Raw genomic sequence first — 20,093 nt, forward strand, 5'->3', positions numbered from 1 at the left:
GGGATTTGTTTTACTCTAATCAAGCGCCTGGCTATGAAAAGGAGCTGCGGTGCAAAACAAAGGTAGATGAAAGGATTAAAATTTTTTTTCAATCCACAGTAAGTACACTGGAAATTCTGGCACACTAAAATCTCGATGATATGAATCACACAGGTTCGTGAAAAATTTTCGTATTATCAGAAATTTGTATCATGCAAAGCAAACAGAAGCATGAGAAACGCATTCGCACAGATCTGTTTTCGGCTGATAGAATTTACTTATGACTGCTAGCTGCCACTCACTCGCAACATCAGCATTGTGTGTGCCAAGTGCCGTCGCTCGGTGCTGGGAGTGCTTACCATGCGACTGACATTTCTGTCATTGGCGATGTATGGGCAGCACTTAGTTCTAGAGGCTGCGGTCGCAGCTAATGCATTCATATCATCCGTGGTGGCGTGGGAGAGTGTTCACACCATCTGAATTTCTGCACATTGAACTTAAAGTACTACTCCGTCCAGGCAATTTTGCAAATTCTTATCATCCCAAAATTCTTAATCAACTGGGATCATGTCGTCAAGATTCTACTGTATTTTGCTTACCTCAAAGGTCTGTTTATGTTCGAATTTTGCTTTGCATTAGTGAAGCTTCACTGCTGCTCTGCACCATTGCTTTGGCTCCACCGAAGATACCCCAGGGAGCTGGTATGGAATGGTGCAGCAAACAAGATGGGTTGGCCGAACTGAGTGCAGTGGTGACACTTTGAACTGACGGTTTGCCCACTGTGCAGCCCAGCCCGAGCTGGTGGTGGCCCGGCCAGGCTGCCCCACGTACTCACCCCCTTCAGCAGCCTCCACCCTCAAGCACAGCAAGGGGCGGGGTCTCAAGAAGATCCTCGGAAGGTGGGTTTCCTGCCCCTCTGATTTTCTCAGGTCCATTGAAGAGGGGCGGGGTAACAGTGAAAGGGCCCAGGTTCTTTCTCTCTCTGAGCTGTGTGACTGTTGCAAGCAATGGGAGACGAAATTTCTTCGCTGTCCTGCTCAGAGCCTACGCGTGTAGTACACGTGCCTCTGGGGGCTGTGCCTTGTCCTGGGAAAAGTACAGACTATGTACAGATGTTAGCGCAAAAATAAGAGACAATCACAAGAAAGGTGGACAAGGCAACGCGCTACTGACTTGTCCACCTTTCTTGTGATTGACTCTTATTTTTGCGCTAACATCTGTACATGGAACTATGCACCAACTAGCCCCACAACAAGTGTCACCAAAGTACAGACGTCACCTGGCATAGACAGCTCTGTGGCAGTGCCATGTTGCAAGTCGAGAGCGCTTTAAATCCGACCCTCTCACACCCTCAGAAGGCCAGAAAGAGTCCGGGAGTTTCCTCTCTTTAAACCTCTAGCTGTGCCGGGGAGGTTTATTGGGGTTTATGATAATATCATCACTGTACTAGTATGTCTGTTGCAACCAACAGCTACGAGTGTCATGCATTCAGGATCTTGTGGTCACCCGGTGAACAGTGAGAGTGTGTTGTATGTGTGGCCACGTCTTCTGTTTCCTTGCGCCCTCAGGAAATGGGAGTAGGGGGAATGGTACAGCTGCTCTTGCCTTGGGAGAGGGTGATGGCTGTGGCAGTTCGAAGTGCTTCGTAGCCCTCTGTTACGAGACTTGTTTTCTTAATGCAGCCCTAACACTTGCGCATTCAGTCTTGCATTTGTGGTTACATTGTTTACTGGCTGATGCATCAGTGCCTGTGCCTGCAGGTTAAGGCGCAGCAACTCGCACACCATGGATGTCTCGGACAGCTTCCAGCGTGGAGGGCTGCGGGCTACCACGGGTCCCCGGCTGGGCTGGACTCCCATCACCATCCACAACAACCACAGCTTGTGAGCGTGCCATGCCTTGCTCTTTTTCTCCTTTTTGCATTTGTTGATGGCTTCAACTCGTTTTGAAACTTCACTTGTTGACTTCGCATGTATTTTCTGTCTTGAGCAGCAACACTTGCTCCTTCCGGTAGCATCGTGTTGACCTTGCCCACATATTGGCTGGCGCATTGTTTTTAGATACGGGCTGCAATTCTTTGTGGACTGATTTGTTTTACAAAAGAGAGGCTTGGGCTTGTTTTTTCTGAAAAAAAAAAACTGAAAAGAAGTCCACAAGAAGAAGGGGCACAACACGGTGGCCCAATCTGGGGTGTCTGTGCAACATAGTCTAGCTGTGCCTATAAAGGAAGGCAGCAGTCATTGAAAGAATGCATAGGGCAAAGGTTTTTTTCTTTTTATTTGTGGTGTTTTTAGCAGGAAATTAATAGTGTATTTATTTCATGGTTGAAAGATAATTGATTAGAAATTAGAAGAAAAAAAACAACCACATGCCGTCGGTGGGATCTGATCCCACGACCTCCAAAATTCGCGTATGGGACTTTACTGGCCCAGCTATTACGGCGACTGTCCAGTCTTCTGCTTTCGGGGGTATTTATGTTGCGTGTAACTAAACCTTGAGTTCATTCACAAGCGCCACCTTCGTCCATAGCTGTGGACATAGTATGTCTTTTATTACCGTAAGGGTCACATGGAATTTGATCGAATGAAGAGGGCGGAAGCTGTGCAAGAACCCTGTTATGCTACCTGTTGCATCGGGACTGCCAGAACCGAGACCTCATTACACTATTCAACAAACAAGGAAAGGAAAATGAGGGGCTCGTTGGGCTGTACCGGTTTGTATCTTACCGGTTAACCTATGGGGCAGAAACATGGGGCCTAACGAAAAAGGTCCGACTTAAGGACAGCGCAGCGAGCCATGGAAAGTAAAATGATAGGTGTGACGCTAAAGGACCGGAAGCGGGCAGAGCGGGTGAGGGAACAAACACGGGTTAATGACATCCTAGTCGAAATCAAGAGGAAGAAATGGGCTTGGGCAGGGCATGTACTGTGTAGGCAAGATAACCGCTGGTCCTTAAGGGTAATGGAGTGGATTCCAAGAGAAGGCAAGCGCAGCAGGGGGCGGCAGAAGGTTAGGTGGGCGGATGAGATTAAGAAGTTTGCAGGCAAAGGATGGATGCAGCTGGCAAAGGACAGGGTTAATTGGGGAGACATGGGAGAGGCCTTTGCCCTGCAGTGGGTGTAGTCTGGCTGATGATGATGATGATAATGATATGCCATACATATGAAGGAATCCGGTAGTCACTGAAAGCAAAGAATGCATGGGGGAATTTTTAAAAATTTGTGGTGGTCATCAGTGGCAAATTAATGATGCAATTATTTCATGGCTGAAAGATAATTGATTAGGAAGTAGAAGAAAAACTGTTGAATGTATTCTTGGCATGGCGCTCAAAGTTTAGCATCCAAAACCTGACCCTGGGCCCTTTCTGTTCTCCAGAAAGCACAAAGCAGAGAGGAGTACGGGTGCATTTTGAGAAAAGGAGGCAAAGGGAGGTTGCCACTGATCGCAAGTGTGCCTGTGCTGAATGTAATGCATATATAACCATTAATGAAAGCCAGCACAATACTATTCTTTTCCATTGTCGGCAGCTAGGTTGGCACAACAAACAATGCTGCAAGAACGTGAGGATAGGTTATCCATACGTAGCTTGATGTAGCGTTAACTTGGGCATTGTAAAGTGCTTAGCTTACTGCAACATTTAATTCGATAGAGTGCTCAGTTCTATGCATTCATGTTCACTTATGGCGAATTCCAGTGGTCAGTCTGGAGCAGGTTTCCTTGCTCTGCAGTGGCGAATAGGTGTACCAGTGGGCAGTTTGGATCAGTTTGTCAAGTTCCACTGGTCATTTCAGAGCAACTTGCTCCACAGTGGGGCACCTTCTCTTGATCCGCTAAGCGAGGTGGATTTAGCCAGAACGCCGAGGTGGGGCGCCATCACTTCCGGAATCACCAGGTTGCACTCGCCCGTTTTTAGCGCTGCTGGAGATACTGCCAATTAATGCTGGTTGTTTGTTTGCATTTCTAACTGCGTTGTCACGTGTCATTAGATCGAGTAGTTATGCTTCTCAACTCAATTAATTTGGAAAGATTTTGAAAGAGCTCAGAGACCAGCATCAGCAGCAGTGGTACAATGTATGTCACCTGAGAGATGTTATTTCAAAGAAATCTTCCTGAATCGCCTTGCAGACAGTCAGTATTCACTGGCTACATCCCCACTACAACACAAAACTATGTACAGTGAAACCCCATTATAGCGAACAAGTAAAAAATTTTAAAATAGCCGAGATTTGTAATATAAAATTTTGTCAGAAATGCGCGCAACAGCACCACAATTTAGTCATTGAAGGGACAGCAATTATGGCAATCCTTACTAGAGAGGCTGTGAGGGGCACCATAGTGGAGTGCTCATAATTTCGACCACTTGGGGTTCTCTAATATGCACTGACATTGCTCAGTACATGGGCCTCTAGTATTTTGCCTCCTTTGAAATGCAACCGTCACAGCCGGGATCGAACTCGCATCTTTTCAGTCAGCAGCCGAGCACCATAACCACTGAGCCATCACGGCAGCTTTTAGTGTAGTATTTGGAATAGCGCGCTGTATTTGAAAGGGTTTAAACGAATCCGGCCACACGGATTTCTCCAATTTTTTTAAGCTCCACTGTTGGCACAGCTGGCTTCGTTAAAACTTTAGCATTAGAATGAGGCCTTGGTGATGTTGAATTGATCCCTTCCATGAGCAGTCTAGCAAAATATTTTTAAAACTAATGTTTTTCATGCGATCTGGTCTTGGAGCTCTTGACTACACATGAATAAACTGTTTCTGATGCTCTTCATTTGTTACTGCAGTATTTGCCAGTTGCCTCTGCATTTGCACTATTGTAAAAGGTGCAGGCTCCGTGTGCTTGAAAAAGGAATGCGTCAGCTGAAAGAAATGCGCCAGCATTTGTAGTTGCTGGCGCTGATGACCCCATTGACCCCCATGTGGAAGAGTGCGTGGCCTTCATCCTGCTTACAAAGTAAACAGTAAATGTTCTGCAAGCTCCTGAGCAAGTAGGAGAAAGTCTTCCATTTTTATGCGAAGCATAATAAGGACACTACTTAGCTCAACCATAGCCCAGCCTGGCGCGGCCATGACCACCATTGACCTTTAATGACACGCTTGGTGTGACGTCATAGCCTAACTCCTGCTCCTCCCGCTAGGGGCGCTGCAGCCGAGCACGTGGTCTGACGTCACGGCAGCTGAGGAGAGACTGGGCTCAACTCGCGCGGTCGCTGCGCGGCCGCGACCACCAAGGCTAACTCCCGCTCCTGCCGCTAGGGGCACTGCAGCCAAGCACGTGGTCTGACGTCACGCCAGCTGTGGAGAAACGGGGCTCAACTCGCGCGGTTGCCGCGCGGCCGTGACCACCAAGGCTAATTCCCACTCCTCCCGCTAGGGGGCGATTGTCGTCGCGGCATTGTATAAAAGAGCCCCGCTCCTCACGCCGAGGCAGTCATACAGCGAGATGCCACTTACAGACAGGGAAGCTCGGCAGAATGAAAAGCGTAAGCTTCAGCGAGCCACCGAGACTGATGAAGAACGAGAAGAACGACTCGCCAAGCGTCGTGCCCAGTATGCAGCTCGATGCTTCGCATCCTAGGCTTAACCTTAGCTAAGCCAGGCCATTTTTTTCTGTTGGCAACCAACACAACTTGAAATAGCCGGAAAGGGGTGTTGTTTTTACCATAATGGTGAGCTTGTCTCCTTGTCTCTTCTGTCATCCAGTGTGCAGAAGCGCAAGATATTTGTCATCTCTGTGCCAAATAACAAACTCAGAAAGAAAAAAGACTGACTGGACCAATGGCATTGACATCATCTCTTCTTAAAATTCTTTCCTTTTTTCAGTGTGCTGACTCACAGCAGCCTCAAAATCTATGGCACACCTCTTTTTTTGAATATCGAGTGTCGTTAAAATACACGGTGCACTAAGAATGTATTTTCGACACCACTACTCCGATACTTTCATTTTTGGCAAGCGATACCTAATACAGCGAAACCTCGTTATAGCGCACAAGTAAAAAATAGTAAAATAGTTTGCTATAGCCAGAAATCATGATATGAAATTTTGTTAAAAACGCGCAACAGCGGCGCAATTTGTTCATTGAAGAGACAGCAAACCTGGCGATCCTTACTAAAGAAACGGAGACACGTTTTCCCAGGTTTTGGCGGGGTTTCAAGGCACTCGCGGCTATTCCAAAGGCCGCAAAAAACCGAGCGCCAGTTAAGTTGGCTTCCCCGCATAGTATGGCAAGCGCAGGTTGAGCGCCGGCTACGGTGGCTCTCCCGCATTACAGGCGTGTCGCGTGGAAAGCGGTACGTTAGAGCGTAAGCTATCGTCGTTTTCACCAACAGCGCGACAGCCGGCATGAGCGCAGTGTTGTTACTGCAAGCTTACAGCCACCTGCGCTGCTGCTTCCATGGCGCTGTCGACGGATGCCAGAAAAAAATTTAACGAAGAAGAAGACACATGTGCTGTGTGTGGTAAATCTGAAGAAACAATAGAACACCTCATCCTAAAATGCGATGGTATCCATCCCGATGTCGATGCAGGCACAGTCACTCTTCCTGGGGCCTTAGTGTTTAGAGATAACAATAGTCATGTAAATAAATCTGCGGTGGAAATTAGCAAAAAGCGATTGGAGGATTGGTGGTACAAAAGCAGAGAGGTGACATAAGTTGCCTATCGGATTCCCCTGTAAAGGGGCAATATGAAAGCTGGTTTATTTGCCCAGTTGACTTCAGCAAATAGAAACAACAGTTCAGATGCTCTTTTCTGTACTGTAAAGGCCGGAGGTGTACTTAAAGAAGAAAATATTGTACGCAACCACGCATGGCTTTTCAGTGACAGAAGGCGGCGCCTACAGCCGTCGATTGCCGATGGTAAATAAAAGGCAGCTAGCTTGTTCACACAACGCAGCGTTTTGCATTTATCTTGAGGGTAAAAGGGAACGGAGAGGAAAATTTGTGCCATGCACTCACTCACTGCACAGTGCGCGCTCCATGCCGTGCTGAACCAAGACGCTGTGATGAATTGCCGTCTGCAACACCACTGAACGAAGTTGGCACTGTTATCGGACGGTTGTGCAGATAATAATTTATGTTTTTCATTCCTTTTATGCAGGCACTGCAAGAACCGCGAGATGGCGCCGAGAAGTTTTTAATTTTTCTGCCGCCAATAAATAAAAGGGATGCGCTAAAAAATCTTGTTGCGTTGGGAGACTTCGCAGACGAAGTTTTCATACATTCGCCATGGTACGAAGCGCAGGCATGCCCACACTGATGCCTGAAAACCAACTTGCAAGCTAACTTGCGAGCTCAATGCAGAGCCAGACCACCTTGCTGTCAAGAACCGTAAGGGAGGCCGAAAAACCACCTCTGGCATGCCAAATGCGTCAGTGTAGCAGCGCTTCACTGGTCATCAACGCACATGAGGGGTTTCACGCTGGTAGACATTGCACGCGATCATGATGCAGGAAGCTTCAACAGCTAATAGAGAGCTCTAGAAGAGGAAATGCAAGTTTGAATGATGAGAACAATTTCTTCAACAAACTGGTGCTTGTTAGGCCGAGAAGCTGCAGAATTGTCCAGCGAAATAAAAAGCAGGCCAAATTTATCGTTCATCTAATTTGTTATAGGGAAGATAAGACAAAACGAAAGTCTTGTACCCAGTTTGTAGCCAGTTCACATGGCGAAAAACGCACCGATTAGTACACTTCGAAGCGAGAGGCTCCGCTGCAGTGTGCGCCGCCATGTTGGCTGTCCTTGAACATCTGCTGCTAGAGGAGCGTACGCTATGTGTCTGACGTCACCGTCCGATTTCTTCGACCCTTTTCGCTGGATCTGAACCGCCACATCCACTTCCGGCATTTCCACCAATCAGGTGTAGCCACTGCGGCAGATTATGACGCTTTTTATTGTGACACAGGCTCGGAATACCGACCCAGGGTTAGCAGAGTTAAACCACCAGCAATTTTTAAAATATTTCCTTCGGAAAAGCAGGGTGTGGCCCTTACACATATTTATATGGTATGTGCCTCTCATGAGCTTCACATAAACACACAGTGTTGGGCGTCTGAAGGTTTTAATCAGTCAGTTTTGTGCACAATGCATACACTGTGTGCCAACTTGCAGAGGATACGTGTCCCACCATTTAAAGTGACTCCCTTTATTTATTGCAAACTGCACATTATTAGAGCCAGGTATGAATTCCCTGTGATAAGTTCTTACTTTTGATCTGCGCAGTGTAATGCACTGCTTGTGTAGCCCGTGTGGCCTGTGTACTGCAGTCGAGAACTTGCAGTATGCTCTGTACACCTGCGTTGTGTGGGACTGGGAAGACATTACCACCCCCCTTCCTTTCCTCCTACTCCATGTGTGCAGCACGGACAAGCCCGTGAGTGAGTGGGGCCCCGACACCATCGCCCACTGGCTGGAGCGGCTGGGCCTGGCCGTGTATGGGGACAGCAGCAAGCCCTTCCTCAGGGACGGCAGCCGCCTGCTAAAGGTCACTGCCTCCGAGCTTGAAAAGGTATGCCCACTTTCTCCACAGCTGCTGCTTGTTTGGACTGTACTGGATGGTAGTCTGATGAATGATAAGGCAGTCCTGCACTGGCACCTAAAATAAACTTACGAATGGCATCCTCTCTTGTGCTGCATTTGCTGATACCTAAGTTGCCCGTTTTTTTGAGCACCTTCTAGTGAGAAACAAGGTGCATGTCTCTCTAATGGGGCATTAAAATACGCAGTGTGGGTTGATTGGCAAAGGGCATCTTTTGTTTTGTGCACATGGAATGTGTGGAGTTGTTGGGGACAGTGCTACCAAACAACTCACACCGTGCTACTTGCTCCATCCCTGTTTGTTTTATTTTATTTATTCATTAGCAGCATCACCATTTAGTCCTTACAGCAGGGGGGGATTACATTTGAAATTAGAAAGATTATGCAAATTATTTACATGCGCTCGAAGCAAGGTAAAAAACACCAATGGATATAATTTATGCAACATCAGGCAGAAGAAGATTCCAGGCATGCTCTCTCTGGACAAAGAAAAGGCTACCGAGAAACATCATTTTTAAAACAAGCTTTTTGACGTTCAAAGGGTGACCCTGTCTTTGGATATGTTTGCAGTAGTACCTTGGTTGCATGACTTTCAGGGGACTGTGCAAAACCGTCGTATAATCCGGGCGTCATATAACCGAAAATCTTGCACAAGTGACACATTCGCATAATAAACACATCCACTACTCTGGCTTTACAAAAAATAATTAAAGCTCTTTTCCCCATGCACTATAAAAGCGCCTGTAATTGTTTTGCAAGAATTATTTCTGAGCAGCCAGTTGGAGAGGCGACTTTAGACGATGCACGCGAGCGGTGCCATCACTGCGTGTTAAGTAGACGTCACATGCACCTCAAAAATGATGATTTGAACGACGCACCAGAAATATGTCTGCTCCGCCCCTTTGAAGACGTTTTAAAGCGCGGTACGATCATGCCAGCGATATATCTTTCTGTGCAGCCTTCCTCTAGAATCGCTGTCACTCTGCAGTGTCTTTACTAGGAACTGACATCATAAAAAAAAATAATAAACACGATGTTTGCTTGCGACACAGATGCGCTGGCAGCACGCTTTCTGCAGCGAAGTGCGGCCTGCCACGTGACAGCGTGCCGCTTGCTCCTGTCTCGCTTGATGTCGCTAGGCATAACGTGCTCCACACTGAAGCTGCAATACAAAGCAGTTTCGAAATATCCGCCGATAATCATAGAAATGTCTAATCTGTTACTGCTTCTACAATAATTTCATGCTGGTATGATAATGAACATACACTTAATTTCCTTAACGCCTTCGTCAGTGAAGCGCGTGGAAAAATGGGTCAGGCGAGCTGCCTTGCACTGCGGGTTGCATGCGTGAAGCCTGAGTCCCAGCCGTTGGCAGAACCGTCATTACAAGCCATCGTTCGCTTAATCACATCATTGCGCGCACATCTGCACCTTGATTCAGATTTGCAACCGACGTGGTTCATGTCACATCTGCCAATAAAGTGCACTGCCAGTGTCTCCCATTCTCATGCTGGCCGTCGTACAATGCTGGGCACGCATATTTTTCCTTCGTGTAATCAAGGCTCTTAATCATTATCTGTATGGGAGATTCGCCAGGTGCATGCCAATTCGTCATAAAATGCGGGTCGTCGCATGAACAGGGGACGCGTAATCTGTGTTCCGCTGTATACGAAGGTGGTTCTATGTATTTCGTGTGACTAATGTAAAAAAATTTTAATCGCAGATTTCTTCTTTGAGCCTTTTAAGTCCTGCCACTTACTATTTTTACCTTCCGTTGGTGTGAGAAGACCATCTGGACACATTCCATCAGGTGGAAGCAGTGTTGTCCGCACTGGAATAATTTGCTTGCAAGATTTGGCAGTCGATGCAACAATCCACAACAATCCACAGGTGCTCGCCACCTGCACCGGTGGTTATCATCAACACACACGGGTGACATCACTGGCCACATGCTTCGAAAATGTATGTGAGCTTCATGCAAATCTGGCTTCACCGTCTCCACCACTGTCAGCTGCCATATGTTTGAAGCCAGGCTCACTTTCGGTGTGCCTTCAGTTTAGTTTAGCTAGTGTACCTTATGGTGCATGGTAGTTAGTTGAAGGAGAGCTGTGCTTCGCCAGGAGCTGGGCATGCGCCACCCGCTGCACCGCAAGAAGCTGCTGCTGGCCGTCGAGTGCCTGCGGCCCGAGGCGAGTGAGCTGAGCCGGGCGGCAGCCACGCTGGACGCAGCCTGGGTGCTACGCTGGCTGGACGACGTGGGCCTGCCACAGTACAAGGATGCCTTTGCTGAGGCCCTGGTCGATGGTGCCGTGCTCAACGCCCTTACCGTGGTATGACTTCGACTTAATGAGGAATGGAGGAAGACTTGACGCTGTTGCATGTATTGCACCCCCCTTCCGCTGAATGCCATGCTGCAGGAAGACCTTTTGCGGCTGAAGGTGACCAACCAGTTCCACCACCTGAGCATGAAGCGGGGCATCCAGGTTCTGCGGCTGAACCGCTTCGACCCCAGCTGCCTCAAGCGCCGCTCACTGCCCGACGAGGCAAGTGCATTCTCCCCTGCCGTACGAGTGCCCCCTTTAAGCTTGTGCTTTCGCAAAATTTGTCACTAGAGGCAGACAATTATGTCCTTGCCTGTAATTTGAAATGCAGTAAAACCCAGACATATCGAATTATTGCTGATGTCGAACTATTGGAACATCCTCTTGAAAGTCCCAAACAAAGTTTACTGAACTCCTGTATACCGGAACATTTGATATATCAAACAGCTCACCGTGCCCCTTCAAGTGGCACTTCTCCTAACAGTGCTTCTTTAGCACGTTGCGTGCAAGGAGACAAATCGGCTACGTGGCCTTGAGCAGCACTGGTGCTGTAAAACTGAAGAGGTAAACACAGGATGTGCTTGCAGGTAGCCTTCAGTCTGTAGTAGCGCTCAATTTTCTGAGAAACCACACTTTCATGCGGGAAAGAAAGGCAGCTTACAATGCACAACGTGTCACGCAGTGAAGTCGTCCTAATGAAGCCTAGCAGCTGCCCTTTCCTGGTTGCTGTCAAAGGCGTTGCCGAAACAAGCTGTGTCTCAAATTTAATGAACCATTATTCTATTCATAGTGTACTGACAACAGGGTCAGACCTCTTATTATAAGCAGGATCTAGGTCCAAAGTACCATCCACTGTGGGTTCGATGCGAAGCAGGCTAGGCCTGGCGAGCGGCAAGTCTCTGCAAGAAGCTAGCATACAGACAGTACATTCTTGGTCTTAGGTTAAAGATAGGCTTATGTGTTTCATTTTTTATTTATCGAACTATCGATATATCATACTATTTCGCAATTCCCTTCAAGTTTGATATAGCCAGGATCAAGCGTAGCCATGAAAATGCCAGTTTAAAACTGAATTGTGCTGTTCGAATCATTGCCCTGCCTGCATTCCTTGAAACGGTGGGGTCTTTTTTCTGACAGTTCGTTCAGGTAGCTAATGGGTCATTTCAGACGTGTGATTCACGACAGAAAAGGAAACGTGTGCAAAAGGGAACATCAGCTGCCCACTTGATGGCTCACAATTCTGCTTCGGTTGATGTCAAATAAGCAAAAACCTTTAAGTCTAAATCCTAACTGGTCAGACTTGTCATTGTGGAGGTATCTCTGCTGTTCCTGATCCTCCTTGGTGAGCACTTTTCTTAGGGGCTGCTGTTCCAAAGAGATCTGAATGGTGCAGTTTGCCAGTGTCTGACCATTTGTCCTGTCCGGTTTCTCGGTAGAAAGGACGTGGCCTGTGGTGGCAACTGAGCTGCTAATAGCATTTCGCTTCGTAAGGGGAGACGCAGCTTTCAAATCTCGAAAATATATATTAAAAAGATTGAATTTTATAAAATACCACATTTCATATCTATAAGGTCTTTTTAATTATATCCCGAATGATTTTCCTCGGAAACAACCCAGAAGTAACTTTAAAAAATGTTTTTTGTCTGACCACAGGTTGCAAAATACAGGCTAAGATCTCCATGAAAATGCCAGTTTTTTCTAAAGTGTTTTTTGACCTGACTGCCCTGCTTGCAGAAAGCATAGCATGACAAGGGCTTCATTGATTTTCTTGCGTTTTTTTGTATTTTGTGCCTTGATAAATGCTTTATCCTGTGCTTTATGTCCTGTGCTTTATGCACAGACGTTCCTGTATTTATGAATTACTTTCTCATTTCTTCACACTATCACTAATTTGACAAGGCAGTAATGAGTGCATAATGCAAGCACGGATATAATGTTCTGTGTAGAAGAACCCCATTTGGATAAAGATATTTGGAGAATATCACTGCATGAACCTTTCCTTTGGCTAAAATTGAAGTGCGACTCTAGGCTCGTACCATGTTTGTTGTTATGCCAGGTTTTCTGCAAGTTCGGTATGGCAACGAAGCACATAAAAATTTATGATGTCAAAATCACTGAAGATATATGAGTGAAAATTTGTATGTATCCATTTAGTGCACTTCCCAATACGCGTGCCAAATTTCATTCCTCAGCACTTAAAAATAAACAATTTCTCCTCCGAAACGCATGTCCCTCTTCAGTATCTGTTGCGCATGCCATCGTCACGCTCGCCGCTTCGGTGGCTGGAGGACGGCTGTTGCGCGCCATCTTTCTGGGACCATCTCTCGGCCTCAGTGCCGATCACTGGCAGAACATTGTCTAATGGGGCAGGTCAGGCTTTTGCCTTAAAAGAAACTACTTAACATGTGACACACTCCACTCGTTTTTTAGTCGCTTAAGAGGTGCCTTTTTGAACGGAAGGACTATGGTGCGGCAATTTCATGTTCCGCGAGGATTGGGCAGCTGATGTTCCCTTTTGCACACGTTTCCTTTTCTGTCCTGAATCACCCAGAAAAAAACAACCGGGTGTTGTCTACAAAAATCCCATGCTCAGAGTGCCCGGCTTCATACATCGGCGATACAAAAAACTTCCACCAAAGAATGAGGCAACACGAAAATGACACCCGGCTAATGAATTCAGAATCCAATCCCTTCGCCGAGCACTGCGAGTGCGCCGACCACCGGATAGCCTACTAGGAGGTGAGCATCTCGGCCCTGGAGCCAAACCTGTTCAAGAGGCGACATGTGGACTCATGGAACATCTGGCTCACAAAGGCAGCAGTTAATAGGACTCCAGGAACGCTCCCCTCTGCGTACGTTAGTGGACTGCGCCACGTGCTAACAAAGGGAGAGCGAAGGCAGCAGCCCGCTGCTGCTGCTGGCACACTTTAGTCACCCCTGCAGAAGGGACCGAGTTGGTCCCGAAACGTTGGGTAAAGTTAAAAATATTGGTTGGCGTCAGTTTTCTCTCAACTATCAACTATAAACACTTACAGCAATAGTCAACCCAGTGATGTATGGTCAGACTGCGAGAGCTGTGGCCATTCTCTTTTCCATGATTGAAGGCCATGCTCGTTTGCTGTGTTGCCTCTAAGTGACTTTGGCACACAGGTGCAGGAAGCTCCATAAGCAGCCTGTTCTTATGTGCATATGCTGCCTTGGTCATTCATGTGCAGTTGACCTGTACTTGTTTCGCTGTGCTCTGTCCCTGACGGTGCTGTCATGGTGTGTTGCATGTGTGGGTGCAGAGCAAGCAGTACAGCCCACTGGACGTGTCCCTCTGGACCAACCATCGGGTGATGGAGTGGCTGCGCACCGTGGACCTGTCCGAGTATGCGCCCAACCTGCGGGGAAGTGGCGTCCACGGGGCACTGCTGGTGAGAGCAAGGGCTCTGCTTCTGAGTGCACGACTGGAGCACTAACCTTCACTCTAGCCATGTAGGAGTAACAAGAGAGCAAGCTGTCCACTAGTACTCCCTTATTACTCCCATATTGGCGTATTTATGTTTAGAGTATTGTACAGAAGAAGGGTGGTTAGGGGAGGTGGACGCACTGGCAAGTTCTGTATCGGAATGCGGACGGGCTCTAAGAATCTGTGGCAACTTTCCTGCCTTTGCTCCCTCTTGCTAGATCTATGAGGACAGCATGACGTGGGAGGTGTTTGCAGCCGTGCTGAGCATACCGGGCAGCAAGACCCTCTTGCGGCGGCACCTGTCGCTGCAGCTCAAGCAGCTGCTGGGGCCCCGCATTGTGCAGCGCAAGCGCGCCCTGCAGGCCAGCCCCGACCACGTACCACTGTCGCCTGCTGCCAAGGTCAAGGTATGCATGTACTGCTATATGTGGCGTGACACAATCATGGGGCGCCTCACAAGCAAGGAAGCTAGAATCACTGGAAGCTTTGCCAGAGTGTTGCATTTCTCTCCATCCCTCCAGAGTTGGAAGGTGCATGGCAGCCGCTTCCTAGTTTGTTTGTTTATCGGTGTTTAACGTCCCAAAGCGACTCCGGATAAGGTGTATCCAGACGGCGGGCCACGGACTGGCCTGCGGACCGGTCACGTGGGGTCGACCGTGCGTGGCCCGGCTGGGTCTGGCCGGTGACAGCATCCACACGACGGACCAAAAGAGCAGACGACAAGGCGGGCCAAGCCTCTGTGATCACCCTGCAGCAACGCTCGTCTCACGCTTCGACATTCGGCGGCGAGAACAAGCGGAATCCACAGCCGCGGCAGTGATTCGGCCTAAATACCCAGCGGAAAGCTCTATCGGTACGGGACAGATTTATGCCGCGGTGAGGAGGAGGTAGCATTCCCACGGAGGCAAATATGGCGGCGCGCTTCCAAGCTGGACCACTCGCTTCGGACTGGATTCCTCGTTGTTACTGCCTTTTTTGTTGCATTCACTGGCAATAAATGGCGCAATTTCTTGCTTGGTCTCACCTCGCCTATATGAAGACGTATGAGTAAAATATTTGCTTTATTTTTTATTTAGAGCGACGATTGTGCCCCTTCTAGGCTTAAGCGGAGCGTATGTTTGTTGACAGAAATAGTTACCCGTCCTAAAAACTAGATGGCGCCACAAGGCTGAGCGTATCCTTCTGTGTGTGTTTGCATACGCTGAACTAAAAGTGGGAAATAAGAGAAGTGCTGTAGCGTGCCGAAAAATACCTGCGTTTAGCGTACATGATAGTGCATACGCTTATGGCACGTAGACCGCATCAATTGTTCTTTTCTAACCATATCTGTGTACGTCGCGAGCGCCGACGTTGCTACTAATTTCGCTCGCTGTCGCCGCCGAATGCCCAATTATGAACGAGCCATCAAGCTGTACTAAGGCTAAAAAGTGAAACGTAGCGTCGTCCGACCACGTTGACATGTTAACAGTGAAAACAAAACTACTTTCGCTGGTGTCGCCTCGACTGCCGGGAGCACCGAGCCAGGAAAGACCAGTGTGGTGTAGTTGCCAGACTCGATGTGTGCGAATAGGCTAAAAAGTCCGTGGTCCACCGTCAAAAAAAATGCTTTCGCATTTCTCGCACGATCCGGCCCGCGGACCATGGGCGGACCTCGTAGACCGGAAGTGAAACCCCACGTGATCGCTAGTCCGCGGGCCAAAACAGGTCCGTGGTCCTTCGTCTGGATACACCTATATGAGGGACGCCGTGGTGAAGGGCTCCAGAAATTTCGACCACCTGCGGTGCTTTAACGTGCACTGACATCGCGCAGTACCCGGGCCTCTAGAATTTCGCCTCCATCGAAATTTCACCTCCGCGGAGCCACTGCCTAGTGTATCGAGTACAAGACAGTCAAAATATAACGAATATAACGAACTCGGATAGAGCGAATTATGCTTTATATCGAACACTCAGAAGTTCTAGCAATATGCACGTAAAATGTATTTTTTGTAATGACCTACACCTTCGATATATCAAACTCTGAGCACCCGCGACCGGTCACCAAACGCCTGCCATCGTGCTGCTGCGCTGGCTATGGGCAGCCTTGGAGCAACCACACTGCCCGGCCATGCTTCAGTGGAACCCGTGAAACGAAGGAGGAGCAGGAGCAGCCCTTTAAAATCTGCGCCGTCGGCCAGCCTTGCTTTGCAGCACTCCTCTTCAGCAGTCGCCTACCATGCGATCTAGCACATGCGAGCAACTCCGAATCTATCACAGTGACTTTGGGAGAAGGCATCTCGACAGCCTATGAGCCATGCTACGAATGTTATGAGATGCCATCGTCCTCCGTGCTTTCTTTGTGTACATTTGCGAGTCGTGGTGCTACTCTGCTCACTTGACTCCAGCTGTGCCTGCGCTGCTGCGTGCTTGCTTTCCAGCGCTTCATCCTGCAAGATGACAACGAAACAGTGGCAAGCCTTGCCGAGGAGCTTGTAATGGGTGGACACAAGATTCGCCTGGATAACTGTTCAGCACACCACTGCAGCATCTCGCTCAAAAACATTGAGCTTTGCTTCCGGCCGCCGAAGGCAGCAGCAGTTTTACAGCCGCTTGATCAAGGCATCATGCGTGCATTCAAGCTGGGCTACCAGAATCGTGTGTTTGAGTGGCCTTCAGTGAAACTGCAGGTTAATGAAGAGCTGCAGATTAATTTGCTGGCCGCAATCGAAATTATGAGTCGTGCCTGGCAAGTGGTGGTACCTTGTTCGAGAGAACTGCTTCCATCATGTTGGACTGTGTCATGAGTGCACAGAAGCTGTGACTGCGGCACGCAGCGCAAGTGACGGTGCCGCGCTGTGGGCAGTCGCCTTCGACGATTTTTTGACGGTTGACGATGACGTAGCTGTGATAGCTAGCCCGTTGGACTCAAAAATTGTTTCCAGTGTGCTGTCTGGTGCCACCAAAGAGCCACCTCTGGAAGATGACCGCCCTCGCTCGACACTTCGCAAAGCTGTTTCTGCTGCCGATGTGCTGCTACGATACTGCTCAGGAATACAGGGAAGCGGACTGGAGTTTGTTGAAATGATGTCTTGTGTCAAAAATGCGATTCACATTGATGGAGCTAAATGCACTGTTGAGGAAAAAAAAATCACTGGCTAGTGCAAATAGGTGTATATTTCTCACCTGTAAATTACATTTGGAGTGGAACTCATGACGAGTGGCATGGTTTTTCTTTCTCAGCGCATTTTCGCTCTGCATTCACAACCTAATATATAATGAATTTGGTACTGGAGTTTGTTATAAGTGGATTCGGGTATATCAAATTATTCCGTATATCGAACAAATCTTGTTGAATCATGTTGTTCGGTATAACCAGGTCTGACTGTAATCACATTTGCAATATTGTACATAGCTCCCTCCGCAATGAATTTATTCATTTTAGTTGATAATTTAAAACCTTGCGTAGTTGGCACAGCTAAAATATACAATATCAGGAACTAAAATGTCCGAGGCAATGAGAAATTAGGATTTTTTAACCTTGCTTAAGCAGCACCTTGTGCATTTATGCAAGTTCTGGAGGACAGCCGAAAGGCGTTGGAAGGACGCCATTCGGTTCAGTTTACCTGTAAAACTGTAAAAACTTGTTTGACCTGTTTTGAAAACGCTGGGCTGTGGCAGCAATGTAGTACCTTCCATGCTCGGCGGCATCAGTAAAACAAATGTGGTACTCCGAAATTTTTTTCCTGTGGCTCTAACGGAAGTTAGAATGGCATTGCTAGGAAGTCAGTGGCAGTTCTTTATTTAAATGGTTAAGAGGGCAGCAAAACGCTGTTGCAGCTGCTGGGGCCTTGCAGAAAGCATAGATTACGAAACGTACCGACGAGTGATGTCCCACGTCTTGTGCTTGATGTGAATGTACGAGGGGATGCCGAGATGTTCCTGGCTTTGCACAGAAAGAAAAGAGCCAGAGTTTTGAAAGTGCACATTTATTCAATATATTACCTCCTCAGACTGATGCACTTGTTACATCGTTTTTTCAGCTTTCTTATTCCGTTCTGTTTAAAAAAAAAATTATGTGACAGGTTGTCAGACCAGCTTTCAGCAGCGTGCTTGATGTCAGCAATGTCATCGAAATGATGACCCTTGAGATGTTTCTTCAAGTTCGGAAAGGGATGGTAGTCAGAAGAGGCCAGGTCAGGTGAATAGGGGGGATGGCGAACCAATTGGAAACCCAGGGTCTTCAGTTTGACAGCCACAACTCTGGACGTGTGCGCAGGTGCATTGTCCCGCAACAAAAGGATTCCTTTGTTCAGCTTTCTGCGGCATTTCATCTTAATTGCCTCTTTCAGCTTGTCGAGGATGCCGGCATAATGCTCTCTGCTTATACTACAGCCCTGAGGTAGGTAGTCCACCAACAGAACACCATCTTTGTCGTAGAAAATGGACATGACTTTTTTCGCCGATTCCTGGGTGCAGAATTTGTTCGGTCGCGGGGACCCCCTGTGGCGTCATTCCTTTGACTGTTCCTTGGTTTCGGGGTCATAAATGTGGAGCCATGTTTCATCCTCAGTCACTAATATATCCAAAAAGTCCTTTGTAGCATCAAAATGGGTCAAAGCAGCTCTGGATGCCTCAACTCGTGCCTCCTGCTCACTGTTCAAACATTTCGTCACCCACTTTGCTGAAAGCTTGCGTATGTCTAGGATATTGGTAATAATAAAACTAACACGCTCCCGGGAGATGTTCAGTATCTGGGCTATATTTTTGGCAGATATTCGCCAATGCTCAAGAAACAGCTTATGGACAGCATTGCTTGTTGCCGGCTCTGTTGAGGTTGTGGGGCGTCCGCTACAGAGCTCTTCCTCAACAGTGTAATGCCCAGTGACAGTGCTTTAGGAAGGACACTTCTCCCCTAGTGTTTGTGACATCTCGTTGTGAATATCCTTCGTAGAATTTTCCTGCAGGAACAAAAATTTCATGATGACCCCTAACTCCTCAGGCGTGAAACTTGTTTGTGCCTCTGCCATCTCAGGTTCTAGTCGAAATTAAAAATAGCTATAAAAACCGCAAACATCTGGCACTTGCACAGTTGCATTAAGAGATATCATGCTTTTTTATGGTACCAAATTAATCTTTCAATTGAACATGAAAGGGGGGCAAAGCCAGGAACTTCTCAGCACCCCCTCGTACATGGTAAGCTTGTCGGCAGTGGGTCCTGTCCAGACGCTTCGCGAGGTCATTAGTATTGCAGCTGGCAAGCTGTTTTCCGGTGGCTTATTTGTCTATAGTGAAGAATATCGTGCATAAGCTTGGCTGTAAGCATCTGTGGTAGGAACTTCAGGCGCACCATTTTACAGCCTAGTGTTCCTGGCAAAGGAGTTTGCAACTTCATCTGTGTTTCCACTGTGCTTTTGTTTTGTCGCTACTGAATAGTTCAGGATGTCATTGGCCACAGTGGCCACAGGCTTGTCATATTCACTCATATAAAAGGCGCTAAACTTTTATTAGCCTGAACAGGTCATGGCTTTTGCACAAGGCAGCCTTGTGGTCACCTCCTGAAATCAGGTACTGCACTGCAACTGCCACCCGGGGTACTGCAGCCACTGATGGCCCACTAAAAAAATGTTATTCACTATTCGTCATTGCTTATAGTACTGCCTGGTGAGCCGATGTCGCTGGTGGCTGGCCACAGCACATCCGTCTCCTGTGCCATCCTTGCTGTTCGAAATTCCAGTCTCCTTGAGGACGGTGTTGGCTGGCGCTGAACTCCATGTACAGTGGACTCTCGTTAAATGGAACCTCAAGGGACCGGGAAAATATGTTCC

General features: G+C 47.8%; 1 protein-coding gene across 3 annotated transcripts in view; it reads left to right on the forward strand.

The window, feature by feature from the left end:
* The window catches only part of Liprin-beta (liprin-beta 1), an 85,189-nt gene that overhangs the window by 46,323 nt on the left and 18,773 nt on the right, over positions 1-20,093 (forward strand). For all 3 annotated transcript variants that reach the window (XM_077661005.1, XM_077661003.1, XM_077661004.1), the window contains 7 exons: positions 767-878; positions 1,740-1,862; positions 8,341-8,488; positions 10,638-10,847; positions 10,935-11,060; positions 14,126-14,254; positions 14,508-14,696. In XM_077661005.1, coding sequence (XP_077517131.1) covers positions 767-878; positions 1,740-1,862; positions 8,341-8,488; positions 10,638-10,847; positions 10,935-11,060; positions 14,126-14,254; positions 14,508-14,696 — 1,037 coding nt within the window. The remainder of the gene's footprint in view (positions 1-766; positions 879-1,739; positions 1,863-8,340; positions 8,489-10,637; positions 10,848-10,934; positions 11,061-14,125; positions 14,255-14,507; positions 14,697-20,093) is intronic.

Source organism: Amblyomma americanum, chromosome 4, assembly GCF_052857255.1.
Source record: "Amblyomma americanum isolate KBUSLIRL-KWMA chromosome 4, ASM5285725v1, whole genome shotgun sequence".
NCBI classification, from domain to species: domain Eukaryota; kingdom Metazoa; phylum Arthropoda; class Arachnida; order Ixodida; family Ixodidae; genus Amblyomma; species Amblyomma americanum.